At 50.2% G+C, this 12,342-nt stretch overlaps 1 protein-coding gene across 6 annotated transcripts in view; it reads right to left on the bottom strand.

Moving 5' to 3' along the window:
* Positions 1 to 12,342, bottom strand: part of FYCO1 (FYVE and coiled-coil domain autophagy adaptor 1) — a 77,755-nt gene that overhangs the window by 13,632 nt on the left and 51,781 nt on the right. For all 6 annotated transcript variants that reach the window (XM_019724045.2, XM_074312504.1, XM_074312503.1 and 3 more), the window contains one exon: positions 1,090 to 1,185. In XM_019724045.2, the coding sequence (XP_019579604.2) occupies positions 1,090 to 1,185 (96 nt within the window). The remainder of the gene's footprint in view (positions 1 to 1,089; positions 1,186 to 12,342) is intronic.

Raw genomic sequence — 12,342 nt, 5'->3', positions numbered from 1 at the left:
TGCTTCAGCCACCCTGGCCCTCTCCTGGTTCCTTGAACATGCCAGGCACCATCCTGCCCCAGGGACTTTGCACTGACTGTTCCCTCTGCCTAAATGCTGTTCCCTTATATACATGGCAGCTACTTCAAGCCTTACCTTCTTAGTGTCAAAATTGTGAATTCCCCTCCCTTCTTATTCTTACTCTTTGTTTCTTTTCCACAGCAAGCACCACCTTGTAAAATACTATATAATTTACTGATTTATTCATGTTTATTGTTTGTCAGCCCCGACTGGCCTATAAACTGAACATGAGGGCAAGGACCTTTTTCCATTTTCTTCACCAATGTACTTGAAGAACTTAGAACAGTACCTATGCTGAGTAAGTACCTGTGATGAGTGATGGAATCTATTCAACGACTATAATGCAGCCGCTGGACAGAACACTGGAGAAAAAGGATGCTATGGGAAAATACCCGTGCACTATGAAATTTAAAAAGACTGCAAAATAAGATGTTTATGTTAAAAAATTACATATGTATGTATTAAAAGATTGGAAGGCTATATACCAATGAGATTTGCTTCTCTCTGCTTTCCTCATTTTCTACAATGAAAACGTATTGTTTTTACGATAAGAAAGTAAAACGAAGTTATTTTCAAAAAAGAAAATCAGGCATAGGGGTGAGAGCAGGATGACCATAAAGGGGCACGGGAACTTCTGGGGGTGATGGAACTGGTCTGCATGAATGGTCACGTGGGAGAAAATCATTTTTCTTTTCTGGGCCTACGTTTCCCCTGCAGCAGAATTGGGGGTGCTAGTTGGGCTTTGAGGTCCTTGAGATTGTATATGCTGCTGGCTGAGCAGGGTGTGGGGCCCAGCAGGACGACTAGTGCTTACACTGCATTATTTGTCAAAGTCCAAGCATTATATACTAAAAAGGGGGAATTTTACTGTATGTAAGTTATATCTAAAAAAAAAAATCCCCTACCGGTGCCAAGTCTGAGCACCCTCGGGGTGCTTTCCGGCTCTGGCACTGGGCAGACCCCGCTCCTCCTTGGCTCCTGCGCCCCAAATCCACCCTGGGAAGTCCCGCTCAGGGACCTGGCACTTACATCAGTTCTCCAGACTTCAGCAAGCAGATTTCAGCATCCTGCCCCAGGGGCATGTCTTCAGTGTCCTCAGGGGTTAGTGAGTTTGACGGGGAGTCCCTGAAATGTCACAGACAAGAGAACATCCATTTAGTGATCAGCACATAGGGTCCCATGTACTGAAGTCATGTAACCTCAGAACGCGTGGGAAATCCTGCAATCCCAGCAGCCATGACCGAGGCCTGGCAGACTCTCTGGGCAGTGGGACACAGGATGGGGAGAAGACAACAGGGCTGCAGTGATTTCCCTGCCGTCTTCCCAGCGGTGGGGAGGGGTGACCATGACGCCAATGCACCACCCCTCACCCCCCACCAGCAGAGGGCTACAGCCACAGGGCAAGCTGGCGGCACCACGGAGCCCACCTTCTCAGTGCCAGTCCACGACCAAAGGAGCCCGCTGTGGCCCATCTCTGGGGAACAAGAACAGGCCCCCGAGCTGATGGGGCAGACTAGGTGTAGGCCGAGAGGGAGGCCATGGGACAGAGCCATGGGCAAAGGGGGCAGATCTAGGCCACCTCTCCTCTTTCTCTCACGACCCACTGTCAGCTGTGCAGAGAATCAGCAGTGAGAGCTCCCTGGCAGCACAGACACACTATGGTTCCCAAAACGTGATCTGTGGGACACCAGTGCTGGGGTGGGGGAGGGAGTTGGTGTGGGAGAACCACATAACCACATAATCTCAGAAAGTCACGGCGACGTAAGCAGTAAATTCAAGGCTCTGAGAAGCCCTGCAGCAACGACATCTAATAAATTGTAACTCCAGCACGCCTACATTTATTTGACCATGGAACATTTTTAGCTCCTACTGAATACATTGCTAGACTGCAGTCCCCCCACTTCACTGATGGGGACACAGAGGCCCAGGAAGTCCCTGAGAGGCAGGGCGAGAATCAGACACCCTGACTCCAGATCAGGGCTCATCCTGCTGGGCCCCACACCCAGCTGGGCCAATGGCGTATATGACCTCAAGGACCGCAAGCCCAACCAGCTCTGCTCCTCAATTCTGCCAGGGGAAACCTAGGTCCAGAAAATAACAATGATCCCCCCCCACCCCCCCACGGAAGGCGTTCATGATGCTCCCACCCAGCGGGGCTTCTTCCCAGAAATGGTACAGGAACCACCCCCTTCTCAGAGAGCTCTCCCCAAATGTCTCTGGGGTGAGGCCAATATGCCCCAAACTGCCCCCACGCACCCCAGGGCACACTCACCCGCCCTGTCCTCTGAGGCCCTGCGGGAACTCAGTCCTGCCCTCCCCGCACTCTGCCTACAGTTGAATGTGTCCCGAGGTCAGCCCAGGCCCAGGCCGGTTAGGCACTGCACAGGACACAGGAAGTGGGCATGGGCCCCGCCCACCAACTCTCCATCTGAGGCAAGAACACACAGCTGGGGTCTTGCTGGTGTCAACCTCAAAAACAAGCTAGTCACTTATTTTATAACCGGCAAAAGGAGTTTTCGGGAAGAGCAGAGAATTGCCATCTGGGACAAAGCAAAGCTATGGTGAAACAGAGGCAAGTCCGAAGAGACAAAATCAAGGACAACTCTTATTAGGTTCTAGGAGGAAATTGCGGAGGGTTGTGTTGAACAAAAGCTCATTGGCGGAGAACAAGAGTTGGAGGTTGTGGTGGGTTCTCATTGGCTGCGATCGGTGGTTACCACATTGTTGCTGGAGAAGGGAGTGGTCTTCCTTCCTTTTTAAAAAGCAGATGGAATTCCTATACGAAAAATGTCCTCCCTTATTGAAATATCCTTGTCTTCCTCCTTCCTGCAATGAGTGGTTCATGTGAGAGCGCTCCCCCTTCAGGGTTTCCAGAGTCCATTTTAAATGAGGTTTCCTTTATTTTCACATTTCTCCCTTTTCATCAAGGTCATTCCTCGAAAGCATCACTGATGAAGAGCCAGGTTTTTCCACCTTGAGTGGTTTTGTTCTTTGATGGCAGGAAGCAGCTTTCCAGATTGTCATGTCCCACGTCGGAGGGAAAGTACACAGCAACCGACCCCATGTGAGTAACACAGAAAGATAGGAGGGAGAACTCTCAGGCATTCCCCAACGTATCAAGGTTACAAGCGTTCAGCTAGTATCACCCTATTTGGTATACTGTTTCTACAAAGCTTTGACAGGCAACAGGTACAGAGCTTAAAAATAATTATGCAAAGCAGAGTTAAAAATGTTATGACAAGTCCTGTTTGTATGATTGTGCTAAACCAGGAGCCCAAACCTGAAGGTAGCCTAAATAGATCAAAAGACCATGGAGTGTCAAGAGAAATTTGTTATTACCAGTGTACTTGTCCATGTTATAACCAGTGTGTAACTGAATTTCTACCTCTCTTGAGGTATTTATCGATGTACAACAGATGGTATCTGCCATCACACAAATACCTCCTTGCTCAGCAAGAAGATAAATCAAGGGCCATGTGATTGTCTAAAACTACTTTAGCCAACGAGTCAATGGATCGTTCTTGGACTGCTGTTACTTTGTGGAATCGGCTCGCTCTCCCATGTTAGGAAGAGGTTTCTGATTGTGCATTTATTGGCACTTACTTTGACCCAAGGGAGAAAAGCTCTCCCTGTGGAAGGAAACCAGGAGTCATGTATGCCGTTCACGTTTAAGATGGTACAGAAATCTAATGCAGTGGACCAATGGGAGGCGTCTGATTGTTTATGGATGTTAACAGGGATACTTAAATGTCCCAATAAACAATGACCTCCAAGCTGCCAGACATCTAAAGTATTCATATGTCTATAGGAAATGCTGTCCACCACAAACAAAAATGAAACCTGGTGGAGTACAGAGGACTCCAGCTAAGGCCTTGTTATTAATAGATTCATTAGCTGGAAATTCCTAATTGACCCTTTCAAGCTATGGGTTGGAGGAATCAACATGACATTCTTTGAGAGGCCATTGCTTCCTAAAGGGGTTTTTTATAAAAACCGTGCAGAGGTGTAAACCAGTTTGAAAACCCTTGGGTGACACAAACTCCTTTGGGTGGCCTCCTAGGGAGACACGTCACACTGAGATAAGTAAAAGAACATACGGGAGTGAAGACTATACAATTGGCAAAGATGGAGGGTTTACCTGAGCTGGAATGGTGACACCAGGGAAAGGCTGAAACAAGGTACGCAACAGCTGGTCACCACAGCCTACCCTGACAGGTAACATCCACAGGCTGCCGGGTGTAACGGCAGGAGCATTTGGGACTAGAGAGAAACTGGTTACAGACAAGACCAAGGGGTCTCCAACATTGTGAAGAGATCGGAACTTTCGGTGACAGATCCAAGTCAGAAAGGTTTCCCCCTTTTTTAAGGGATTGAGAAACACAGACAAGGGCATTGACTTCCCAAGAAACAGAGGACAAAGGAAACATGAGAACGAGCAAGGGAAAGGGGGTACACAGGCCTGGTCTAGTCATCTTTGGGAACCTGTCTCCTTCAGCTGTCGTCTGCTTCAGTTCCTGGAAATCTTTATTTTCTCATCACCAGTTAGTGTGCAGGTCAGTCAGGGTTTGGCGCTTTCTTTAGACGTGACTCATGAAGCCAAGAATCTACCCCACGAGTCTGCGGCATGAGGGTTAGTTAATAGAACCCGATAGGGGCCTTTCCAACAAGGTTGAAGAGTCTTTTGGGGATGTCTTCTCCGATAGACGGGATCTCTGGGTTATAAGGAGTGATGCTGGAGGTCTTCAGCTCCTGACAGTATGTTGTGAAAAGACTGTTCTATTGAAGCACAGTTAACTTTCAACAGAATCAATAAGGCCTTTACAATATTGAAGTATATCTCCTTTTTTGGGGGGTGTGGATCAAAAGAGGCAGGAGCTAGGGGCTGTGGGCATCCTGGGACTATCTCAAAGCGTGAAAGTTTACGAGTTCCAAAAGGGGCAGACCTGAGACTTAAAAGGACTAGGCAGTGCTTTTGGCCAGGGTGCTTTTGAAGGGTCTCGACAAATTGTGCCCATAGTCTTACTAATGCCATTAGTGCGTTCAACTAGCCCTCAGGGTGGAGGGTGCTAAACACAGTGAAAGTGTCGTTAAACCCGCCAAATAGCAGAGACCTGCCGAATCACCTGACGGGTGAAATGAATTATCTGCTCACTATGAAGTACGAGACGGGTTCCCCAGGTGGGATAACCTTTTCTCACAGAATTTAGCCCCTAAAGAAGAGGCAGTACCCTGCCTACCAGGGAAAGCTTCAACCCAGTGAGAAAACATACACACCATGACTAAAACATGTTTCTATCCATGAGATGGGGGTAGCTGCATGAAATCCATTTCCCAAATCTCGATCCACTGGGTAATTTAAAGTATTTGGGGGCAGTGCAGACAGGTTTCCCAGGACTATATTTTGGGTAGGAGGGGCGAGGAAAGTAGACACTGTCTGTGGCCTTATTAATATTTGCTTACCAGTACTGATTCATAAAAGTTATCCTTTTATCAGCAGACCAATGATTTAATGCATGTATAGTAGTCAGCAACGGGAATTTTAGGTTCTCTGGCAGGACTGGGTTTTTATTTGGCCCAAACCAGAGTTCTCTCTTTTTATCAGACCAACAGTTACTACATTGCCAGTTTTGTCTTTCTTTTTCTGGGGCCAATTGTTACACATCTCTAGCCAACTTTTGTAGATCATAATTTGGGGAAACATCCCTTTGGACCATGACACAGGTTTGGTTATTGGTTCCTCTGAGAGCAGTGTTTTTGGCAGAAATGTCAGCGAGGTGGTTTCCTTTAGCCTTCGGGGGGTCAAGTCTGGCATGTGGACATAAGGCATGCAGTAAGTCATGGACCTAAAGGCCATTTCTCATTTACCCTCATTAGAGGTAAGGAAGCCTCGCTGTTCCCACAGCACTCCAAAGTCACGAGTCACTCCAAAGGCACATCTGCTGGCAGTAGAGATATTTGCAGTCTTGCCCTTGGCGAAAATGAAGGCCCGAGAAAGAGTGTACAACTCAGCCTGCTGGGCTGAGGTGGCCAAAGGCCAAAGTGCAGCCCCCTGACTTCTAAATGAGTTGCAAGTACATATCCATCCAGCACATTTACCATCTCCTCCCTTTACATAAGAACCATCAGTGAACCGTGAGAAGTCAGCGTTTTCCAAAGGAGTTTCTTAGAAGTCATCAAGGGGTCGGTGAGGTGGGGGTCAGGAGGTGATCTGTCCGTCCAACAGTCATGAGGAGTCTCCTCCTTGCAGGAGGGAAGAAGCGTGGCCAGGTTAAGGTTATTACGGTGAGAGAATTATGTGGGGAGCAGTAAGTAAGAGGATTTCGTAAGTAAGGGGTAGGACGACTGGCCGAAAGGTGTTAAGTGTGACAGGAATTCAGGAGGGCTCCTACGGCTTGGGATTCCATGACTATTTCTCCAGGGGCCTTAACCCAAAGGACAGTAACAGGAACGGCCCTGAGGCAAGGGCGGTACCCTTGAGCCACAGGGTCTAGCCGTTGGGTATAATAATCTACAGGTGGATGGTGGTCCTCATGTTTATGGGGTGAGTTCCCCAAGGGCATCCCCTTCCTTTTCATACACAAGAAGGCAAAATGGAAGGAGGTGTCCTTTCTTTGTTTCCACACTGGAAGGCGGTCTCAGCACACACAAGGGCAGTATGAGGTCAGCGGGCTGACAGCAAGCATCCAGACGTGCGATCAGACGGCCCTCCTCGCCACCTCCACACCCACGAGGGCACCAAGCTCCTGGATCCACCTGGAGTGGAGCCATGACTTGTGCTGAAACACTGGTGTAACACCCACGGCCATGCAGGGAGGGCTCTGCAGCTTTCCCGGCCAATTAACAGATCCTGAACCCCAGAGCTCAGGTGAGCACAGGACCTACTATTTCCGGGACATCGGAAATACAAAAGAGGAGGTTCCGGTTCAAGAAGGCGTCGTAAGAAGATGCTTAACTCACCTCCCCCCACAGACATGCCGAACCTACAGCTATCCATGGAACAATTTCCCCTGAAAAACCCCTAACAACTGGCGGAGTGACCCCTTCACACTGGGCAATCGAGAGGGAAACCATCAAAGTGGGTGGGAAACACTGAGACACAATCTCACCATAAACCCTAACCACGGCATGGCGACCCACAACCAGGAGGGAACGCAAAACCCAGCTGAGCTTTCCCTGCCATACTGGACCGGTGCCACAGCCGTCAGCCGCTGCCATCTGCAGGAACCAAAGAGACTTAAGGCTACTTGCTAAGAAATGTGCATGGGGGTGTCACTTGTTAGTGTAGATTCAGGCTAAAAGAGCAGAGGGAATGCTGACAAAATCAAAACAAGAATTGGGGACAGATCCTTGAAGGAAGAAGACCCTGAGTCACACATGGAGAGGCAGACGCTGGGTTAGCAGATCCACACCCGAGGACAGACTGCAGCCACCTTTGCCTCTAACAGGATTTTCTCAGACACAAAAGCAGACTATTTGCTGCCAACTTAGAAAGCCTCTCTGAGCTGGAGGACAGACAGTGCATGGGGAGAGGCCTCTGTGCTCTTGGGAATGCTCCAAGCTCAAGGTCTGGCTTCATTCGGGCTGCCTGGAGGTGACACCTGCTCATCACCAGGCTTGACAGCTGCCCTCGCCACCATACAGCTCCCTGTCCTCCGCCTTGTTGCCTGTCTACTGCTGGAGTGCTGAGGCCACTGGGTGCAGGTCTGCTCTCGGGGCACTGCTGCGGGGGCCGCGGGGGGGTGGGGTGGCGGGGGGCTGGTACTAGGAGCCTCCAGGGCTGCCTAGGTCATCAGACACTCACTAGCGCCCAGGTGCCCAGCCAGGGCTGTCTGTGTGCAGTCCACAGCAGCCCAAGACAAGTGGAACAGCCTGTTTTCACAAACACCCTGCCCTTCGGGGGCTGAGCACCACTAGCCCTGAGCACGGGGCTCCTTCTAGCTGGAGGTCACTATGGCTGCAGAGGGCAGAGAGCTGGCATAGCTCTTTTGTCACTCCAAGGTGGTTCCAGTCTTGGCTTTAGGACTGCGTGACTCTGGGTAAGCCCTTTCCTCCTCTGAGACTTCAGTTTTCTCTCCTTTAAAGGGGGGAGATGGAACCAGATGGATTCCAGGTTCTGCCGGCTTGAAAAGGCTGTGAGTTTCAGAGGACTTGAAGGAGGCAGCTCACGGAGCAGCGCACCAGCTTGGCAAGAGGTGGGCTTGGTCTGGGCAGCACCCCGCCCTTGGCCTTCTCACTGTTGTTCCTCTTTCTCCCCGGCCCAGCCCCAACCGCTGAGCTCCTCCCTGCTCACCTCCTTCTTGTTACTCTTCTAACCACTGGTTTCCAGACTCCCCCACCCCTCACCCCGGGACTAACAGAATCACAGCACATTAGTGCGAGAAGCAGCTCAAGAGACCAATTAGTCCAAACCCCACTTGATAGCTACGGAGGCAGGGATGTAGGGGACAGGAGACGGGCCCAAGGCCACTCAGGCCTACCTCATTTCATTTGCTCTTATCTTTGTCCAAAGTACAAATACCATAAACAAAAAAGAGAAACACGTATGAAGGAATAAGCTCTGAAAACTGTAGTTGGTTCTCTGTCCTCATGCGTGCAGGACAAAGAATGCCCTCATCTCTTATTCCCTCTCTTCCTGCATCTCCCCCTTCTCTGACCATGACAGACAACCCCTGATCACCTGCAGGTAGATGGTTCCCAGAGGAGGTCCCGCAGACCCTTGCCAGTCCTGGCTGAGGCCCTCCCTGCAGGGGGAGCTGAGTGAGGTGGGGAGGGGAGGTCAGAGTGTGCGTGGGTGCGTGATGCCATCTCGAAGACAATGATTAGGGGCAGTTTTCTTTTGAGTGGATTTTCAAACTGTGGGTCATGGCCCATTTAGGTTGTGAATCAATTTAGTAATTTACGGCCAACACTGAAAAACCACAATAGAAACTATCAGTGCAATAGCATACTGCACGTTGGGAGGGCTAAGTACTGTTTCATGAGGTTCCTATTCTGACTTGACGTCGACACACGTAGACACCTGGGCAGTCATGTAAAGCGTATTTCTTATTGTGCGAGGCAGGAGAAAATGTCTAAGCAACGGTGCTAGAAGATGTCACCAGATTTTTAAGTTTGAGAATGACAGGGAAAAGCAAGGCCACAAGGGGGCAGCCTATCTCCTACCAGAGCGACTTCCTTCTATTGCCAGAGGTGTTTTTCTCAGAAAAGAAGTGAGACAAACACACTGTTCACAAGTGACCTTCCTCATCCTCTTGCTCTGGTAATAGGAGCTTACTGCTGGCTATGGTGGCCTCCTATAGCTGATGGCAAGTCACCCTTTCCTGCTGAGATTCTGTCCCCGGGCCTGCGGCCAGTCCAGCCGAAGCTGTCTTGATGCTCGCACACCTGTCAACTTGCTCCACCCTCTGGGAGGTGGTCATCCAGGGGCACCAGCCCTGCACAAAGCCTGTGCTCAATACACAGCTGGATTATATGCCACAGGCTACGGTGGTTTCTGTCCCAAATGTCCCTCCAGGGGACCTGACCAAGGCTCCACTTTAGAACCAGGTAAGAATAAAGTAGGGACCGTGGACAAGGCAAATAATGAGGAAGTCCCCAGCACGTAGTCCAGGAGTCCATGTCTGCCTGGATGAGGGGTCACGGGTGGGGTCCCCGCAGCTTAGAAATCTCTGCAGCTGGAATCCATAGTACTCCCTTCTCACAAATCAAAATGCTTTCGCCTTTTTCATTTAATTACTATCCAATTTTTCCATTTAATTACTGAAGACTGGCAAGGAAGCAGACTCTGCTCTGTGTAGAATGGCCAGGAAGGAACGGGTGCCCGAACCCCAGTGGCCGAGTGTCTGGCTGACAACCTTCCCCAGAGGGCTCCAGCTACTGCTCTGCCTTGCTATGCCCAGCACAGCTGTGAGTGGTGCTTTGCCTCACTGCCCAGCTCCTGCTGCCCCAGGTCAGCCTCCACCTGTGGACAGGCTGTGAACGCAGACGTCTTTAGTTGACAACGGCCCAACACAGTAGCCACCTGCTGCATGTGGCTACTACTCAATTCATCCAAATTTACTCAAATTCATCCAAATTTACAAAAACTCAAAACCTGGCTCCTTGGTCTTGCACTAGGTCCCACTTCTAGTGCTCAACGGCCACATGAGCTAGTGGCCGCTGGGTCGGACAGCAGTGATACAGGACATGCCCGTCACTGCAGAAGGCTCTACTGAACAGCACGGTTTGGAAGGTTCAGGGGCACCTTTTTAGTTTACTGTTACATTCCTAGTTTTTCTTTTAGTCATTGGCTTCCTTTTTGTCTAAAAACCAAGTGAAGAAAAGCACTTCTGGGAACCTGATTTGATTACTGGGTAACTCTGGTCTGACACAACACACAAACCTGCAGGCCCATTCTCGCAACCGTCACCTGGGGGCGCCGCTGAGCAAGCCACAGCCAACTCACTTTTCTGTTAGGCTCCTTTTCTGAGGATCTTTTCACTCGTCCTCCGCAGCCCCTCGCCCACCAATGCCCTGCACTTAGCCTCTTCTGCTGCTGCCTCCCTGGGTGCCATCGTAGCTCAGGCTCAGGCTCAAGGATGTCAGGTGCTTGGGAAAGGTGAGGTCAACAGTCTGACTTCCGAGGTAAACCTGCAGCTGGCATGGCTGCCACTTTCCTTTTCTTCCTCCCTCAATTCTAGTTGGGAAACGTTTAAGTATTCCAGGGGAAATCCAAGACATATGACAGCGTACTTGCCCTTAAGAAGTTTACTGTTTTGTTTCAAAGAAAAGCAATGCCCTTGAAACAATGAACATGACAAACTGGCAGATAACAAAAGGCACTTTGTGAAGCAGCTGAAATAAAATTCTGGCCCCCAGTTGGCTCTGTTTCTCCAATCTAACTGCAAGTCTTTCACTGGAGAGCTTTCCACTGGAGAACAGTTATGACAAATGTGGTCATGCTCCCACATACACATCACCCCGACCCCCCAAGCACCCACATGCATGCACACAGTTAGTTGTACAGGGCACCAGGCAAGGCCTGGTTTTCCCCACGGAATACAAGTGATTGCTAAGAGAGAGCATGGCTGAGCAAGTGTCTGACAAGGGTCAGGCCGGGCAGACTCTGCCCTACGAACCAGTCCCAAATGACATGGTTGGCTTGCCCCTGGGTAAAGCTCATCTCTCAAAGCTTAAAAGACTGTCAAATGTCACTCTAAAGGGATGTCTTGCCCCCAAAGGTCTCTTTCACAAGGATGGATGCTTTGGCCCATCTCCTCTCCAGTACTGGGTTTAGCCCATTCGTTTGTTCATTCATCCCTCAGCCCCTGCACCTACCTACCCACCCACCCGCCCACCCATCAGTCTAGAGATACATATTCTACAGAGCCTCATTCATTTGTATCAGTTTGGTGGAGAGTTTGAATTAGTTCATTCAAAGACCTGAAAATCCAGTAGAGGTCTTCAGATCTTTTACCAGGGCCCCCTGGATAGCTCCATACTCAGAGTACTACAGGGAACAGATCCTGGGTGACTCCTGGGGACACGTGTTCTTGGACAAATGAGCTAATGTCACCAATTTGCTTATTCGCCTGTACATGACTAGGATTAGACAACTATACACAGAAGCATCCAGCCCAGGGCCCGAATCCTAATAGAACTGAGTATTATTGTCTCTAGTTTTCTGGGGCTGCTTCTGGTCCCTACTCCCGATGCCTGATACCCTGACCTCAGGAACAACCACAGGAGAGGACTTGCCTAACAAGGGGGGCAGAGCACCAGCCTTGGGGGGAAGCAGGTTGGATAGGGGTGCACAATCAGGGAAGGGAGGCCTGGTGACTTGGAAGGAGGGTAGCTGCTTCTGGGAAAGCAGAAATGGAGTCCACACCTCTACCTAGTACGCTTTCCACAGAGCAGGCAGTGGGGGAATCTGACCCAGGCAGACATTCCTCCAATTCCTGCCTCCCAAGTGTTATTTCCCAGAAGCGCCTGCATGTTAGGAGCGTGGAGACCAACAGCTGAAACTGTAGTCTGATCAAGGTGCTCATTACCTGGGGAGTTCCAGAAGTGAGAAGGACTGTGCAGGATGAGCAGGGCGGGGGAGCACGGCCTACGAGGGGCCCCGGTGGTGAGGCTGTAGGAGGCAGGGCTGCACCAGGCCCCACGGCAAACCCATCACCTAGAAGCCATCTAGAGCCCACTGGTCTCGCAATGACAGAGACCTGGGTTTGTATCCTGCAAGGGCCACTTAGCGGCTGTGTGCACATGGGGCTGTTATTTTGTCTTCAGTATTCTCATTTATAC

This window comes from Rhinolophus sinicus, linkage group LG10, assembly GCF_036562045.2.
Source record: "Rhinolophus sinicus isolate RSC01 linkage group LG10, ASM3656204v1, whole genome shotgun sequence".
NCBI lineage: Eukaryota > Metazoa > Chordata > Mammalia > Chiroptera > Rhinolophidae > Rhinolophus > Rhinolophus sinicus.
Note: the sequence above shows the minus strand (reverse complement) of the source record. Positions and strands in the feature narration are given on the sequence as shown.